At 42.1% G+C, this 19,368-nt stretch overlaps 1 protein-coding gene across 1 annotated transcript in view; it reads left to right on the top strand.

Annotated features, from left to right (window-relative positions):
- Nucleotides 1-15,892, top strand: part of ICOSLG (inducible T cell costimulator ligand) — a 29,369-nt gene extending 13,477 nt beyond the window's left edge. Inside the window, exons 3-7 of the mRNA XM_077817717.1 lie at nt 998-1,363; nt 3,901-4,185; nt 7,143-7,313; nt 9,816-9,851; nt 11,828-15,892. Of these exons, the coding sequence (XP_077673843.1) occupies nt 998-1,363; nt 3,901-4,185; nt 7,143-7,313; nt 9,816-9,851; nt 11,828-11,838 (869 nt within the window). The 3' untranslated portion in view covers nt 11,839-15,892. The remainder of the gene's footprint in view (nt 1-997; nt 1,364-3,900; nt 4,186-7,142; nt 7,314-9,815; nt 9,852-11,827) is intronic.
- Nucleotides 15,893-19,368: the final 3,476 nt, after the last annotated feature.

Below are 19,368 nucleotides of genomic sequence, written 5' to 3' on the forward strand. Positions count from 1 at the left end.
GGTATTCAAAAGTTTAACAAATGGAGGGGAGGGGTGCGCCAAAGACACTCCTCGCATGGGGCGCCATTTGGTCTCGCGCCAGCCCTGGGGTCTAGTCCCATTGATTTAAACAGGTCCACCCATGTACACAGGTTCCAGTCAGCATGCCTGAGTGTCTGAATTTTGCCCATGGAAAATATCTTCTCAAAAAATATATTTTATTTCTTTGTGTTTTAAGGAGTTGCTATTCTTTACTTTAATTTTGCTATTTGTTGCCCGTTTAATGTGGGGACCATATAATGTTTGTTCAGAGATTCCAAGGCCAGAAAGGACCATTGTAATCATCTAGTCTGATCACCTGTATAACACAGGCCATAGACCTTCTCCAAAATAGTTCCTAATGCACATCTTTTAGAAAGAACATCCAATCTTGATTTAAAGATTGTCAGAGATGGAGAATCCATCACGACCCATGGTAAATTGTTACAAATGAATATATAATGTTACACATGATCTTTAAGGATCAGTAATACCAGTGCAAGTAAGGAGTACCTCAAGTGGAGTCAGTTACTTTGTTTCTGTTCTAGGTACTTGTATGTCCCTCGCCCCTTTACTTGAGCACCTCACAATCTTTAATGTATTTGTTCTCACAACACCCTGGTGAGGTGGGGAAGTGCTATTGTCTCTATTTTAATCCCCATTTTACAGATGGGGAATTGAGAAGCAGAGAGATTAAGTGGCTTGCTCATGGTCACGCACAAAGTTAGTGGCAGAGAAGAGAACTTTGAACCTGTGTCCTTATCACTGGATCATACTTTCTCCCTTCTTTGGTGGCAATGAGATCAGAACTTGGCCCTAAGCAATTATTTTTCTTTACAAACAAGTGAATATTGATATTCTTGTTTTTAAAATATAAGTACTCCTTTTCAAACCAGCTGGTAAGTAGGATTGTGACAAGTATATTAAACTGCTTTTCTTAAGACTGATTTTCTCTTTGTTCCCCTTTTTATCTTTGTAGTTACTGCAGAGGAAAATAAGAAAGTTATCAGCACAATAGGCAGCACTGCTGAACTGAGTTGCATTTTTACTCCAGAGGAAAAAATCATTTTAAATAAGCTACGGGTCTTTTGGCAAATAGCGGATGGTTTAAAACCGTGTTCAGTGGTACACACCTTTAATTCTGGTCACGAGAACCAAAGCGAGCAGTGTGCAGACTTCAGAAACAGGACTCGATTATTTCAGGATAAGCTGAAAAATGGCACTTTTTCTCTGCTGCTGCTAAACGTCAGCCTGAGAGATGAACACACATATCAGTGCATAATACAGAAGAAGGACACGGTTTTCAGGGTTATTCACAGGGCAGATGTGACCCTCAAGGTAGCAGGTAAGCCCTTCTATCCCATATAAAACCAATATTAAACAGCAGTCTGCCACCCTAGATCTCTGTGGATGCTGCAGAAGGGGCATTTGTCACACAATAGGCTAAGGGAGGAGGATTTCCCCATGCCCCAAATGGTGGTGGTGCCACCACACTAATTTGCCTCCCGTAGACAATCCAAGTTTTTAACTCGGTCAAAGACAGTATCACAATAAACAATTCAAAATCATCTAGTCCTCCAACTTTTGAAGCACAAACTGTTTGGCTTACCCTTCCCTCAGCTGTTCAGGGAGGGACACAAGGGGCAGGGGAACACTTATGTTTACTGAGAGGGCAGTTAAACAAGGCAGTTTCAGGCAGGACTGTACCCAAATTCTGCCTCAGACAGGTACTTGGCCAAACCCCAGTGACAGTTTTGCTATTTGTCTTCAGATGACTATTTTCTTTAATGACCTTCCAAAGCCCAGTGATATCTGTGGCATGGCTGGCTCTACTGCCCCTTTCCTGAGAGCCAGATGTGACATGAACCCAACACAGGTTGGGGGTAGGGAGTAAAAGTAATTTTTTTTTTTTCAGAATCAGGTGCCAAAATGTATTTGTGGAAAACAAGCTTTAATAAGGACAAAGGGTGAGAGAAATCCCAACATGCACATAAAGGAACCACAAGTAACGTTCCGTTTGCAGTGCAGTGTTACTAACTTGTTGTTGCCATTATAAAATATATTGGTAACCAAATGCAATAGAAAGAGTAATATGTATTGTGCCGTGTTTTGGGAGGCTGATTTACGGTTGGTATTGATTCTCATTACAAACATTCTGCTGTAATGATCCACTTTAATACATTTATACTTCATTATTCAGTAACTGTACAGCTATTTGGCTTCACCCAAATACCAATTCCAGCTAGTCAGATTAGCTCAGCTTCAGCAACACACTTAAACACGTTAAAGTTATGGATGTGCTCAAGTGCCTGGCTGAACCAAGGACTGTTTAGGACAGGGACCATCTTTTGTCCCATTTGTATAGCACTAGCACAACAGGGTCCAGTTCTGTGACTGGGGATCTTAGACACTATGTAATACAAATAATAAAAGTGACGGTTAGATATTTGGTACATTTCTAATTTTTGGCTCCCTTCCAGCAGCTGTTCTGGTCCCCATCCTCCCCCCAATATTTCTTTCTGCTTGGAATGATGAAGTGATCTATTTTATTATCACCCGTATAGGTTTCATAACCTCCTCTGCCTTATTGCATTTATTCACATCATCCCCATCCTAACAAAATCCAAGACAGAGACTCTGAAGCTGCGGATAGCAATTCTAACTCTGCTTAACTGACTCTTCATTTCTGGCTGTTGTAAACAGTTCAGCTTGGAGCAAATGTTACTGTGCAGTTCCCACAGGTCACACAGATGTGAGGAAGCAGAAGGGCATTAGCCTCACTTTGGCCAGAATCTGAGTTTTAAAAAAAAGTTAGTCCCTAATCCTCCCTGATGATCACGAGCCAAGGCCTACACCTGGCCAACACCCTGTTGAAGTCAGTGCGTACCGTACAGGTGTTGGGGTGAATCTGACTGTAGTATCATAGCCTTAGGCAGTAAACTGAAAATAAGAGTAGATCCTCTTTTGGTGTTTCCTGACACTCTCAGAATTAAAGCCCTGGCCCTTGTGAAAAGTATCCATGTCCTCTGGAAGTTTATTTATCCAGATGGAAAATTAATGAAAAAAATATTTTGTAAGCAAGCTGGGAATTTATGTTGTAAAGAGTTGTTTGTGGCATAAAGCAGTACTTCATTTGTTAATCTGATCTGCGTTCATATACCACTCTTTATTGCTTTGTGATATTTTGGAAGACTGAAAGAGACAAAGTCAATTAGTCCCAAATAGCTTTAAAATAGTACTGTGTGCAAAGGAAGGTCTGGATTGTGCCTCCTAGATCCACGCATGGATTGCATTCCTCCATGTGGAAATAGGGAGATCTGCCAATTCCTTACAACCATACACCCACTCCTATCACTTGTAGAAGTCTCTCTACGTGGTCCAGGGTTCCTTATTTGTGCAATGGAACTGTGTTGCCAGGGAATGAAGCGGACAGGGAGTGCAGAGGACATAGGATCTCCATGTGGATGACCCTAGCCTCATGCAGTTCTGCCAGGCTCGGAGGCAGGACTTCCTCTGTGCAACTGTGTGTGCATCCCCATCTGCCCTGATGGGCATTGTGGGGGATCTCCACAAGGAGAACAGTTGGGAGAGCTCTGCTCTCTGATACACCTCCTATAACCTCTTCCATGGCAGGGCCTGGTCTGAGTTAGTTCAGAATCTTCTTGCAAAATGCTACTGAACTGAGTTTAAGACTCTTTTCCCTCTCGTTTGGCCTTCTGCCTCCTTCAATAAATTACTGAAGTAATTGGCCAAATGTCCATGCAGGCTGATATTTACGTCTGAGCTATGAGTTTGTAATCCCCAGAACCTGTGCTTTATAATCTGTCATTACTTAATTTTTTGAAAAGATTATAAAATGCTTATGATTTTTTCCTTTTCCAGCCAATAACAGCCTGCCAGTATTGAGTGGACCTATAGGAATCCCCCCAAATATTGGAGAAGAGGTGACATTAAGTTGCAACTATAGCCAAGGATACCCAAAGCCAAACGTTTACTGGATAAATAGAAAAGACAACAGCTCCCTCCATCCATCATCATTAAAGATCATCCAAGACAACGATGGCACATACAGTGTTTTCAGCACACTGAAGATTGAAGCAACTTCTGATATAAAAATAGGATGCATCATAGAAAATGAACTACTACAGCAAAATCTAACTGTCCTCTGTAAGTTGTTTAATATATGGCAAATAACAGATGTGTGTTTGTCTACGTGTACATGTACATCTCTGATGAGTAGCAGCCTCATTAAGAGTGGGATAGTCCAGTGGCCGACTGAAATGAGCTTAATTTTTAAAGCCTATATAAATTTAGACCATAGTGTTTATATTTAAATGTGACTTTTTAAAAATGAAGCTAAACACCCTCTTAAGCCTCCCAGGTCTGCACACAGATCATCGTTCCTCTGTGTGGAAGTAAGAAGCACCATCCTGATCATAACGGTTCTCTCCCACTCCCCACCCCCCTGCAACAATTTTGGAATCACTATGATTCCCCCTTCAGCTCCTGTGGGAACCACACTAGGCCTAGCTCAGTGCTGAAGGATTACTTTCAAAGGAAAGACATTTTAATATGTGGTGGATCCATGATTCCTGAAGTCCCACCACATTGGTTTACAACCACTCTCTTAGCTATGATCCTTCTGTGGGTAGTTTTAAAGTTCTGTTTTCAGTCTCCAAAACTGATTTGAAGAAAAAGAGACACTGTTGAAACTAGGTTCGTACCAAATGCCTAATTGGATTATTCAGCCAAGCACCAAATAACTGGAAATGATGTTAGGCCAAAGCATTGAGAACAATCAATGAGAGACACATGGATGATAGACAATTTATTGCTGATGGAAGTTATTAGTAATAAAAACCAAGACTTAGCCACTCAAACTCACAAAACAGATAACCTTTCCTGTTCTGTTCAAATCTATGTTTACATGCTGTAGCACACATAGTGTGCTAGATGCCTTATAGACAAGCATAAAGACAAGATAGAGCCTTGCTCCAGACATTGCAATCTTAGGCCCCGATCCTGCAAGCAGCACTATGTGGGTAGATCTCTGTGCCTTTGCAGAGCCAAATGCAGGGTCAGAGCTAAAGGGATTGTGGTGTTTGGATGTTGCTTGTAATTATTAGAATTGGGAGCACCGGCTGTTGGAAGTCTGAAAGGACAGGAAACAGGAAGGAGTGAGGGAGGAGTTGAAGAGGCTGAGGGAGAGTTACTGAGGGTACAGCAGCAGCTTGGAAAAGAGGTTTCCACTTTATTTTTTAAAGTCCTGTTGAAGTTTGTTAGTACCTTGCCTGGCTGCTACAAGAGGGATCTATCTTGCAAACTCAGTGAAGTAATACCAATGAAATCAACGTGATTACTAGCGTGAGCAAAGATCCATGAGTACAGATTGCAAGATAAGGGGCATTTGGTAGCTTGCTAATGCCAACATTCCACCCTGTAGGAAACAGGAATAACCTGTTCACTATTATCTTCCTAAAGACATTTTGTCACATTCATTCTGAAAAGAATTATTTTACCTTTTGTAAGGTTGATAACTTTTCCAGAATACATCGCTCTACTGTTTTTAGAAGAAAGCAAGCAAACAAAAAAACGTAACCCCACTGAAATCAATGGGAATTTTGCCGTTGACTCCAACAGGGCCAGGATTTCACCCATTATTCTGAATGCACTTGTGCTGATTTTATTGCTTATTTACAGCAGATATTTAAAAAATTACAAGTCTATAGGCAACAGCTCAAACCTACTGTCTGCCATGGTTGCTGAATGGAAGGGGAATCTGGAACCAGGAAAAGAGGAGAAGAAGTGGTGTATGTCTCCTGAGACAGGGCAGAAGAAGAATGGGCTATAGGGTTAAGAGTAAGATATGAGCTGGCCCTGAGAAGGTGGGGAGAGGACGCAACCTGTGTTGTAGGCAGAGACCAGAAGATATCGGAGCTTTCTCATCGCCTCTCTTGTCCCTTACTGGGGCATTGTCCCTACTAGCCAGGAGGAAACGAAGCAGCATAACCAAACCAGCAAGTGCCCTGAGGAAAGGGTGGGGATTCTTATGTAGGGGTGCCAATTTTGGTTGGATGTATTCCTGGGGATTTCATCACAGGACTTAATCTTTAATTAAAGATTAATCTTTAATTCCTGGAGCCCCCAGGCCAATCTTGGAGGGTTGGCAACCCTGTTCTTATGGCACATGTGAACAATTGTTCTGCCAAAGATTTTTGCCAGCGGAATATACTTATTAGAACAGCGGAATACTTATTAGAAGCCAGATTTTCATAGAAAATCTAGTTCCAGTAGGTTTTTGGAGTAGGAAACAAAGTTTTTAAATGGCTGTAGGGGATTTTCTCCACTAAAGGAACAATGTCAAGATGGCAGCTGAGTCTTCATAGCTCCTGCAGGAGCCTACAAAATCCTGTACTTGGTCCAATAAGGCAGCATCAGTTTTAAAGTAATATCATTGTGTATCTGTGGGTTGGGAATATATAAATAAATATACAGGCACAAGAATATGTACTCCCTAGTGCTGTCACTTGTGTAGTGTGGTGACCTGCAGGATGAACTGCAGGGTCTCATGGCAATTGCCAAAACATGACTGCCATTTTGGGTTGTCTCCTTAGGGAATCCTCATGGTCACTGGGAGGCTTTGAAAGCTTTGGGACCAGATATCCAAGGAGTTACAACTTACACCAACTAAGGATCTGGCCCTCATTCTTGTTTGAAAACAAGTCTAATTTTGAGTACACAAATCACTCAAAAACTAATCTTCGAAAGCTGTTCAGTAGATTCCTTTCTCAGATGAACATATCCAAAATGACCGCCAGCTTTGGTGTGGGAAGGACTTTGTCACTTGAACACCCATAGTGCTGTCATTTTTAAGAGAAGTTGTGTTACTAAATCCTTCCACAGGAGGAAAATGTATGCCTAAAAAGTGTGTGTAATAATAATAATTAATCATTAAAGACCATGTAGGTAGAAATTTGGCCTTGTTCAGAAAATGGTGGTGGGATGAAAGCTATTTGTATAGGAGGGCTATAGAAGCCTATAGACTTGTGTGAATCTCATGTCTATAAAATGCACTTGAACACTCATCTGGAATGAAATTTGAGAGCTTCTCTATTCCTCTTCAGACTCGGAAAACGTCACAAACTCTAACTCTACCAAAAGCAGTCTGTTAGAGCTAAATAAACCGGGAGCTCAGGCTGGAAGCGTCCTTGCCATTGCCGTTGTGTTAGCTGGTCTAGTTGTTTTAACCTGCTGGCTGTGGAAAAGGAAATCCCCTTACCGGAAATCATATGCAGGTAATTAAACCATTTACACTTGTTGGTCAGATATGACTAGTTGTTTTCATTTTTCCAAAATATTTAATATTCTACAATTTGTCATACGTAGTTGTGAATTCTCTACATTATAAGTGAAACTAGAGCTCATGACAAGTGCTGAATTGACAACACTGGGAGCTATACTCTAAATTAGCCACAAAACTGGTACATTTCATGTATATTTTATGGTGTTATACCAACCTACCAGAGGAACCATTCCTTTGAATGCAATGGTAGTTTGGGCTCTACATCTGTTCAGTCTTTGGCTTCTCTGCCGAGACTATCCACAAGAGGAGTGTAATGATAAGGAGGGGTTTGTGTAATATGGACAGCTTTCCATTAAGAACTGGTCTGAGATCACACACAAATTTCATATAGACCAAACCAAAACTGGATGATAATCACTTGGAGTTATCACCTGTCTTGAGAAGATTAGAATCAGTGATTTACAGAATCATAGAAGTGTAGGGCTGGAAGGGACCTTGAGAGGTCACCAAGTCTAGCCCCTGGATGAAAGCTCCAGATCCTATTACAAATTCTGTACTCTACCAGTTTCCTACAATTTCCCAAGTGAGAATCAATCATGTCTTACTATAATTCCATGTAACAAACAATCAAACAAATCCTCATTTACAAATACGATTGCTTGCGTTTCTGCAGCTGCCCACACAGAAATTTCAGCACTTTACAAAATAAAACAAAAGAGAGCACCCATAGATGTCTCGAGAACAAGACTGAAGATATACTAGAGCTGGGGTGGGCTGGGGACTGTTGTCTCAAATGGTGAAAATTTGAGATTTTGGAAAAAAAAAGTTCCATTCCGCATCAGAATGAAACAGACACCTTATGAAAATTTTTGCAAAAAAAGACAGAGAGAATCACCCCAGAATAACCAATAGCCTGGTGGTTAAGACACTCACCTGGTATGTGGGAGCCCTGGGCAGGGGTTTGAACCTGGGGTCTCCCACATCCTAAATGAGTGCCTGGATCACTGGACTATTGGCTATTCGGTGGTGGGTCTCTCTCTGATCCTTCCTCCCCCCACGCCCCCAAAAAATTCCAACCTGAACCTGAGAAACCCTCCTGACTAACCTTTCGTCCAAACCAACCCTTTCCCATGGGAAGTGTCAGTTTTAACAAAGCAGCATTTTCCAGGAAAAAAAAAGTTTCATCAAAAAATTCCCAGCCAGCTCCAATATTTACCCATGTATGTGCGCTCTCATTGTGGAGCAAATTGCAGAGATGCCAGGGAGAGCATGTGAGACTGGGGGAGCTTTCCCTCTTTGTCCCCATGCAGGCGCTAGCCACAGTGTCCATTCAAGGGTTGCTACTGGCTAGCAGCACTAGGCACTCCCAAAGGAGTGGTGAGAAAGCAGGGACCTGCCCCCTTCTGTATCAGCTGTGCTCACTTGGGGCTTTGCGCACAGGCGCTGACTCCTAATGGCGCCGGTGGGTGCTCGACCCCCCCCGCCCCTTTGCCCTGGCCCTGCCCCAATTCTACCCCGCCCCGCCCCCTCCCCAAAGTCCCTTCCCCAACTCCACCCCCTCCCTGCCCCTATTTGACTTCTTCCCCAAATCCCCGCCCCGGCCCTGCCTCCTCCCCTGAGTGCACCACGTTCCCGGTCCTCCCCCTCCCTCCCGGAGCTTGCTACAGCTGTTTGGCGGCAGCAAGCCTGGGAGGCAGGCAGAGGAGCTGGGATGTGGCGCACTCAAGGGAGGATGCGGAGGCAGAGGAGGAGGTGAGATGGGGCAGGAAGCTTGGCTGCCAGTGGGTGCAGAGCACCCACTAATTTTTCCCCGTGGGTGCTCCAGCCCCGGAGCACCCAGAGTTGGTGCCTATGGCTTTGCGCTTCCCTGAGGCACAATAGCTCTCAGAACTGCCACAGGGTGGTGCAAAGCCACTCCAACCCAATGCAGGGCTGTGATTTAAAGCTATAGTCTCAGCATCTAAACTCCATTATGAAATATCAAGGTAACTAAGTTATGCAGTGTAGTTGTAGCCATGTCAGACTCAGGATAATATAATTAAGTGTAAGATGAACTGCTAGACAAGAAGGTCACTTGGCCCAACAAACCTGAGGCTTGTAACTTTTTCCTCATGAAGATTAATGTTGTGTAGAGCCAAGCTGGAATTATTCATACAGGCCTGGAAATTTACAAAACCTTAATTTGTATCTTTAGACTGTTCTAATGTTTTCATCCTTATAAGTCTAGAGAGGTAGTGAGCGAAGGTATTTGCTAACTGTATGATGATTTGCCTGCTTTCTTGTTGCCTCATCCTCCCCTTCCATTTGTGGGTTCCATCCACCTGTTGCCTACACTGTAAGCTCTTGGAAGCAGGGACTCCTTTTTCTACTGTTTGCATAATGCCTAGCACAATGGAGGTCTGATTCTTTATTGATGCTCCTTGGGGCTACTGCAGTTCAAAGAAGAGATAATAAACCACCTCACATATTTAAAATGCTATATTTCTTTTAACAGATGTTCAACAAAATGAAGATGGAGCACAGCACAATAGTAAGTAGTGAAAGATCAGACACACTCTTACCACAGGTGTCTCAGGGGCTACATAACTTCAGGGCTCCCGTGCTACAACTCTCTACAAAATATTTGATTTGATTTTTTGTTTTTAAACTGCGCAAGATTACCCATTTCTGACTTCATACAAATTCAGTATACGCCTCAAAAGTGCTGCTCTCTTCCTTTCTGTGTAACACCTCTTAGGGGGACAAATCCTTCCCTTGATCAAATCCAGATAGTTCCATTTACTTCAGTGGATCTGTGCCTGTTTACACTACCTTAGAATCTGGCCCATATCTTTAGAAAATGTGTTATGTACTCTCCTTTCCCCAACGAAGAAATACAATCTAAACCTACAGCCTGTTTAAATCTTGTACTCTTGGCCATTAAAATGTTATGTGGCAAGCCAGTTTAGAAGGGCAGTACCCATTTGTAAAAAAAGAAAACAAGGCATGATTTAGAAACAAACTCAGATCTAGAGAAAGCAGACAGAGATAGGATTGTCTGGATGACTACTTGATATTATTTATTGTGTGACAAGTGTTAACCATATCCTATGCTGCATCTGCAAAATTAGCTAGAGATATGGTGGATCTGTGTGGAATTACAGTATAAAAGTCCAGAAAATACACTGCTTTAAAAGCATATAAACAGCCGCTATAACAACTGCTCTGCACCAATACAACTTAAAATACCTAATGCAAGCAAGCATCCCTTACGTCAAAAAATGCTTAGCTTTTCATTTCTGATATATAAACTGGCTTAATGAACAATTTACATACTCCCCAGACCATTCTGGGCTGATTCAACAGACCATTTAAAATCAACAGACATTAAACCATTTCCTGCTTAATGACCTTTTATAAACAATGGGTTTTCTCCTCCAGACAGCAGTGAAGTCTGTTTACATGGTACAAGCAGTTTATTTCAAGTCTCTTGATTTATATTGAGTGCTTCTTGGCCAGATCCCAGGACCTGGCCCATAAACGTGTAGTTAAGTGAAAAACTACTTGAGTCACATTAATATTGGTTGTAGTAAATATCTGTGTTACGGTGGGGCCCCATGGTGCTGGGCGCCGTACGGACACATTAAAAAAAAAGACAACCCCTCCCCTACAGGTTGGGGTTCTTTCTGTTCAGGGTCAGACCCTAAACACTAATCTGGTTTGCTTTGGCTAACAACGGAGTGTAGGAACATGCCAGGCCCACTCTCCCTTTCCCCCAGGCACAGTCCTGTACCAGCCATGGGAAGGGGAGGTGGTTCACGACTCACTGCAGGGACGGGTCCGCTGTGTCTTCCTGCATCTACTAGTTTGAGAACCATTTTGTGCCAAGAGAGCAGTGCAAAGCTTCCCTAGTGCACCAGAGGATCTGGCCATACATCATTTTAGCTTTTCAGTCTAGTGGTGCAGGGTGCGTGTCGCCCCATGTGAAAACACCCTGGGCAGATTGAAGTGGCCATTCCACTTTTTAGTGTTAAAGCAAAAAATTCTTCTGCTTTAGCTGTTTAATTTTCACCTTATGGAAGGTCAGATCATTTACTGGGAAATCCTCACTGATATGAAAATAAGAGGGTCAGCTGAGGCTTGGCTATATTGCTACAATACAGGAATTTTTAAAGTTAATGCCTCTTTATTCTAGTGGCAGCTGAAATGAAACAATGTTGAAGTAGGCCATTGTTTGAGGGAGAGGGGGCATTTCTTGCATTTGCAGGGTGAGATGCACTTGAAGATTAAGGCCTTGACCCTACGACTAGATCCTCACTGATGGACTCTAGGGCCTGACTGGAGTCCCATTGAAATCATGGGGCTCTGTGCAGGTGCAGGGATCCACCCATGAGGATTCAATTGCAGGATCTGGATTAAAGGGCCTTTTCTATCTTTGACTTCATGATCTTTCTCTGTTCATTGATTGTCAGTTAAGCACATTAGTAGTTTTTGTCTATAAAACGAATAATTATTTTGTCTTTACAGCACACGTTTAAATGGGAAATTCTCAGAGAATTTGGGCAGCTGGTGATGTACCAAGAGAATGTTGAAGCTAAGGACGCTATGTTGAAGCCAAGGATGGCAGCATTATCTGCAACACGAATGGCATAGTGTTTCCAGAGCATGGGCCAGGACAGATGGCAAAAACCTTCTCTGACAGAGGAGAGAGCAAAATCCACCTTCTTTAGTCTGCCACTTCTAATCAGCAGTTGCGCTGGTTTTCAAAACACTCTTCAAAACACCTGTATGAGTGAAAGGTACAATGGTACCTTGATGCTGAAGCATTGGTTCAGGAATGAAAGACTGCCAACTGTTATTTTGTGTCAGTCAAAGAATGCCCTACTAGGAGATAAGCAACTGTTTTTCAGCAGTGCTGAAAATTCTCTCTGCCTTTCAGACTTTTCATAATGATTACTGAACATGAAAAATGGCAGCTAGGCAAGTGAAAACTGCAAGACTTTGTGTAGAGCAAACATCATTGCCTGTTTTTCTTCTTCCATGCATCCTTTCACTGTTTCTGGGCAGCCGCAATGGCAACACAAAAATATCCCGAAGCTTCCAGCTTAGACATGCAGAGGTACAGGTGCCTGTAGCTGAACAGAACTTCTGAGTATGAACATTAGGAAGCCGTATTTTATTGCAGTTTAAGTGTGCATTCTACATTTTACAGAGTACTCTATCAAAAAGGGAGTCTCCATCAGTTGACAGAGCACAGAAATTACCTGGATTCCTAGGAAGTGTACAGCACTACCTCAGCACTGTCTGGGCTGAATTCAGATCAGCAGTTGCCTGTGCATATACTTTGGAGACAGGACAAAAAAAACACAGGGTGATTATCCTCATTTTGGCATGTCAAGCATCAATCACTCCCTCCCTCTGGGATACTGGAGGTTTGAAATACAATCTTTCTGCACACACCCCCCTCCGCCCCCATAAAAACAGGTGTGTAGAATGCCATTTGCCATTGATACAGCAAGAACATCATTAACGGACAAAGTAAATGTTTGGTGAAATCAGGGCCATCCTTAGGATTTATGGGGCCCTATGCAGTATTATTAAACTAGTAACCTACGCCTGACGGCAGCCCGGGCTCACATGTGTATTTTAGATAAGGGTAGTCTTTTGGAGGATTTATTTTAAAAACTATATGTCTGAAGATCCAAGCATTTAAGGCTAAAGATGAATACTCAGATTGTGCATCTAAAAATCTATGCAAGGATTTTTTAGAGATGTGATTTTATAATCTTCAGCAACATACTAATGAAATATTTTTAAAGCAAAATTTAACCTAAGGTCCTGTGGACGAACATGTTCTGAGTAAATATTAAAATAATGCACAACTGTTTTTGTCAGTAAATTCAGAAACTGACAATATACCTGGGGGTTGGCAAATGCCTGTTAAATAGCTTCATTACCACTTGCAAAAAGAACAGGAGGACTTGTGGCACCTTAGAGACTAACCCATTTATTTGAGCCATAAGCTTTCGTGAGCTACAGCTCACTTGAATGGCTCTTTAACAGTTTCAGTGTTGTGCTAACAGGTCTGGCAGGCTCGAAGGCTTTTTCACTTTTAAGTACTAGATCCCCTCCGGAGGAAGACTCACCCGGCTGCAGCAGCTGGCTGTGGTGGGAGCCTGCAGGAAGGGTCAAATTAGAACAGGGATAGGTAGAGGTGGAAGGGTGAACACTAAGACCAAGGGGTGCCCCAAATTTTCAGGTTCCCTCCGCCTTGTATGCTGCATATGCCTAAGGATGGCCCTGGGTGAAATAAAAAGATGAAAAGACAGCAGATGCCTGACACTGAAAGCTGTAATTTGCCTGTGCCTAGTGCACAAGGAGAAGTTGAAAATACAATCCCTGTAAAGCTGCCATGGCCAGGGCTCCTGTGAGTGAAAGATGTAAAAATCAAAGCAACTAATTTTTCCCAGTGCGTAGGGTTTTGAAGGAGGCTTAATTTGCTTGCTTCAGGCACTTTACTCCCTCTAGATCCATCTCCATTCTGAATTGTACCACCTTTATGCCATCCAAATGAAAGAATCATAACCCTGCTTTTCCAAACTATGCTGGGGATATGGCACCGGGTGGCAATGGTGGGTTAGTGCCCTGGCTTCTCACTTTCAAATCCTAGTTAAATTAAAATAAATTTGGTGGCCACATTCCATCATTGTGCATATTACAAAACCACCCGATGATCTGATCTGAGTGTCTGCTGAAGCAATAGTCAAGATTGGGCTAACAAAGCAGTAACTTAAGAACAAGTTAGACGAACCCCTGTCAGGAATCCTGCTTGAACAAAGGAGGATGGAATAGATCTCCTATTGAGGTCCCTTCCAGCCCTACACTTCTATTATTCTACCAGCAGGTTACAACACCGACCCAACTTTTTGTGGGAAGATTGCACAGCCTTAGCCTGCTCTAGGTCTAGCCCAAGCTCCAATTAGCACTCACTTTAAGGCAAACTAGATCTGCTCTCAGATTTTAAGAGGGTGGGGAATGTTTGGAAAGTACACAATGCTGTAAGCAGTATGGGAAGAAAAGAGGCATTTAAATACTTTGATTTTTAAATTGATTTGTCCATGAGCTTTAAAGAGAGAGTGATACATGTGTGTGCAACTTCTAAATGTATGCAAAAAGAAAAGGAGTACTTGTGGCACTGTTCTAAATATATGTGAGCAAGAGAGAAGCCTGGTATATTTATGACTACAGTAGAACCTCAGAGTTCTGAACACCAGAGTTACGAACTGACCAACAAAAACACACCTCGTTGGAACCAGAAGTACACAATCAGGCACCAGTAGAGACCACCTCCCCCGCCCCCCCCCTCCCCAAAAAAAATACAGGACAGTACTGTGTTAAACGTAAACTACTAAAAAAAATAAAGGGAAAGTAGCATTTTTCTTCTGTGCATAGTAAAGTTTCAGAGCTGTATGAAGTCAGTGTTCAGTTGTAAACTTTTGAAAGAACCACCATAATGTTTTGTTCAGAGTTAGGAACGTTTCAGAGTTACGAACAACCTCCTTTTCCGAGGTGTTCAGAACGCTGAGGTTCTACTGTAGTTTAAAGAATGTGAATTTCATGTTGCGACTATGCTGCCTGCTAGTCTGTGATAACAATGTAAAGGAAGGCATGTGGAGGGAACACATGGCACACGAAACTGTTCTATACATTGAGATTTTGTTGGTTGGTTTTTGTTTCTTGTTATGAAACAAGAGGATTTGATGGACAAAATACGCATTGCTTGGTCTCTAAGGTCTCTGGGGAAAATTCAAAGTTATACTGAACTCTGTTCCTTGAGCATTTTGATTAATCTAGCTTCAGCCTGAACACATTGCACAATGGCGTCTTAAACCAGAGCTGTTCATCCCCAGCTGGGGCTGCAAGCTTGAGGAGTTTCACAATATTTTGCAGGCAAGATTAGAAGGGTGCCCTAAACTACTTCTAATACCAGCCATTTTCTTTTTCTTCCTTGACCTAGACATTGGATCTTTTCAGCAGTCCAAAGTCTGTCTGTATTTTGTTTTTACTGACATCTGGAGATATATTGATAAAAAGCTATAGTGTTGAACGAGATACCCTACAAATGTGAACAAAAGCTGTAAATGTATCCATTCCTTAATGGTCCAGTACAACATCCTGCAGAAGTTTTGTTATTATCTTTCAGATCAGATATGGCTGGCTTTACCAGCCCCTATACCGCTATCATGCCTTACACATATGTATCTTTTCTAAAAGCACCTTTCTTCCTTTGTATTCCTCAGTCAGAAAAGGCCACACCTATTATCTGGAGATGTAAGAAATGAACGTAGCAATTCTTCTTAATAGTTTTGTTAAGTTAATTATATTTTATTTGATTAGATTACTGTCGTGTGTAGCAACTACTGAATGGTGACCACTTGATTTTGCTAGTTTGATATATTTGTTTGGGTTATGTCTTATGTTTTGGAGGCAAATTCTAGGTTACTGTTATGTTACAATCAGTGGGACCAGGATACAAGACTGACTTATTTGTTCTTCTGTCCTGATTAGTTACCATATTTATGTTTCCAATAAAACAAGCCCTGATTTAGCTTGTCATGTTTAGTCAAATATATCTGTCTCAGGCATGGGTCCCTGTTACCAAAGGGAAAGTCTCACCTGCTTCTAATTTCAAACCCATTCATCACGCATTGTAATGCTGCTCTAGAAAGTCAGATGGAGTGATCAAGGCAATGCAGCCACAGATAACAAGGCCTGTTCGAATTGCCTTAAGGGCAAGCTTCTTTTTCCTTCATTTAAAGAAGTTTAATTATTTTAATTCCATGTTCTGATCAGGCATATGTCTGATGCTGAAATTGTTTGGCTGGATGGAAGAGACACACATACAAATCCCCATCAATGTAGCTCTTAAAGCAGATTCTAAGAAACAGATTCATGTTCACAGGAGAGCGGAAGGGTTGCGTGGCGTGACTAGTAAAACCACAGTTTGAAAGCCCCAAGGCAGAACACATTGTTACTAAGTGATCCAAATCCATCGTTCTCCTGGTCAAATGCTATTAAATGTTTACCTATGAAATTTATTCCTTTCTATCTCAAAATGCTTTCCCTCATCCCACTCCCATAACTGAGACTCCAAATGCTCTCTCATTTCAATGGTCAGTTGCACTGTGTCAAAGGGATTGTATTAGAACTTGTTTTACCATTATTAATAGTCATAATCCTTTGTTCACATGGTGGCTGATCCTGTGTCATTTAAGCCAGGGGGAGCGTTAGCACTGATTTCATTGGGTGCACGATCAAACCCTTATACACCATCTTCCATCAGAGGATTTCAAAAGTGCTTTACAAGGATTCTAAGAGTTTAAAGTTCTCCCGATTTGTGTAATAAATGACCTACAACCATGTGTGTGAAGTTGAACATCATATATATCATTTGTCCAGCAACAGAGGGAATTTAAATAACAGCCACAAGCTATTAGCTTCTTTATCATTAAACTTCCAAGTGATCCTCCTGTAGAACGCCTCTTCAAATGTGTGTATGCCTTACATAGTGTTTTGAAACTCACCATAAACAATGCTGGAGGAGAGCCTAAGGCTATGTCTACACTACCCTAGAGTTCAGACTATGGAGGCGAGTAGCAGTGCACACCAAAGTGCTGTGCTGTAACTCCCCATGATGCTGCAGGTGCAAACTTAAAGGGCCTTAGTTCACACTAACATAGTCCCCTTTGAAGAGCATGTTAGTGCAAACTCGGGACCTTTACATTCACACCTTCAGTCTCCACACAGGAGAGTTACAGCATAGCACTTTGGTCTGCACTGCGGGGCTGTGTAGACATGCCCTTAGTCTCCTGATTTAGGCCCCAGACCAGCACCTACTTCTGCAGCAGCAGACCCTTATGTCTGCACAAAGCCCCATTGAACTTCTAACAGTGCTGGCTTTGGTGGGACCCAACTGAGAGTATCAATTCAGGACAAATTGCTTAGAGCAGGGCAGTTACAGCCCAAGGCTGAGGTTCCTTTGCACACCAGGGCAAACCAAACCAGTTTTACCCCACTGGCTAATCATAAGGTAACACAAGCAATTCCCTTAGATACTCCAGTTTCCAGCTATGACCACCAGTGCCACTCGTTATGGGGGGCAGATGGTTCTGAAAACCAATACCCCAGTAAAAGGAAAAAGGTTCTCTCAATCCCAAAGGACCAAGCCCCAGACCCAAGTCAATATACAAATCAGTTCTTACCCACAAATCGCACTGTTGCGAACCCTTTAGAATCTAAAATCTAAAGGTTTATTCATAAAAGGAAAAAGATATAGATGAGAGCTAGAATTGGTTAAACGGAATCAATTACATACAGTAATGGCAAAGTTCTTGGTTCAGGCTTGCACTAGTGATGGAATAAGCTGCAGGTTCAAATCAAGTCTCTGGAGTACATCCACAGCTGGGATGGGTCATTCAGTCCTTTGTTCAGAGCTTCAGTCTGTAGCAAGGTTCCTCCAAAAGTAAGAAGCAGGATTGAAGACAAAATGGAGGAGTTTTCAGGGCCTTTTATATCCTCTGCCCAGTGGAAGATCACAGCAGCAAGATGGAGTTTGACGTCACATAGGCAAGTCACTTGTCCATGCATGACTCAGTCCTTTACAGGCCAATGACATTGTTTACATGCTAGTTTGAACGTTCCGAGGAAAGCTCAGATGTGGATTGGCATCTCCCAAAGTCCATTGTCAGTTAAGTGTTTCTTGATAAGACTATTCTCAGTAAGTGCCCATTCTCAAGAAGCTGACCAAATGCTTCATTGAGGCTTCTTAGGATCAAAACATATTGAGGAACAAGTACATAGCCAATATTCATAACTTCAACTACAAAAATGATACATACATACAGATAGCATAATCATAACCAGCAAATCATAACCTTTCCATAAACACCTTACTGGGACCTCTTTTGTGTAAGATTTGGTGCAACTATAGGACCTTGGTTGCAACAATGATCTATATGGTCACAGTTTAGGTCAGTAACGTCACAGAACTCCATTGGTATCTTAAGCTATGGCTACACTACAGAGCTTACAGCAGCACATTAATTTATTCTGCCTGTAAGGTAGAGAAGTGCTACTACCCCCATTTTACAGATGGAGAACTGAGGCACACTGAGATATTTAGGCTCCTAATGTCTATTGATTTCAAATTAGGAGCCTAAGTACTTCTGTGGATCTGGGCCAGAGAGACTATGTGAGTTGCCCAATGTCAAAAAGGAAGTCTGCGGCAGAGCAAGAGTTAAACCCAGGCCTCCAAAGTCAAAAGCTAGTGCCCTAATCACTGGCCCATCCTTCCGCTCCATCTAGACTGGCAAGTCTTCTATTTCTAGTCTTTTCTTCACTCACCAGAAACCACAAGTCAACACAGGCTAGCCAATATATTTGTTAAAAACATGTGTTTTGTTATAGGCTACCAACAGAACTATGCTGCCATCTTTGTGTTGTACTAAACATTGTTTAGTAAAAGAAGATTCAGACAGTGGTTTAACAGTAGTGCATGTTTGTTCTCGGTTTTAAAGTCATATTCAGAGTTTAAGGCCAGCAAGGACCATGAGATCATCCAGGCTGACCTCCTGTATTTCAACACTTTATGCCATTATCTAGGTACCTCTGTACCTAGCCCAGTCACTTGTGTTTGGCTAAAGCATACCTTCCAGAAAGGCATCTAGCCTGGACCTGAAGACATCCAAACATGGAGAATCCACCATTTCCCTTGATAGTTTGTTCCAATGGTTGATCACCATTACACTTAAGAATTTGTGCTTAATTTCTCATTTTAAATGTATCTGGCTTCAGCTTCCAGACATTGATTCTTGTTCTGCCTTTGTCTGCTAGATTAAAGAGCCCGTGAGAACTCAGTATTCTCTCCCCATGAAGGCACTTGTACACTGTAATCAAGTTCCTCTTGCTCTTTTGGATAAGCTCAACAAATTAAGCTCTTTATGTCCCTTACTAAAAGGCTTTGTCTCCAGCCCCCAAATCATTTTTGTGGCTCCCCAATTTTTCTGCTG

This window comes from Eretmochelys imbricata, chromosome 1, assembly GCF_965152235.1.
Source record: "Eretmochelys imbricata isolate rEreImb1 chromosome 1, rEreImb1.hap1, whole genome shotgun sequence".
NCBI classification, from domain to species: Eukaryota; Metazoa; Chordata; order Testudines; family Cheloniidae; genus Eretmochelys; species Eretmochelys imbricata.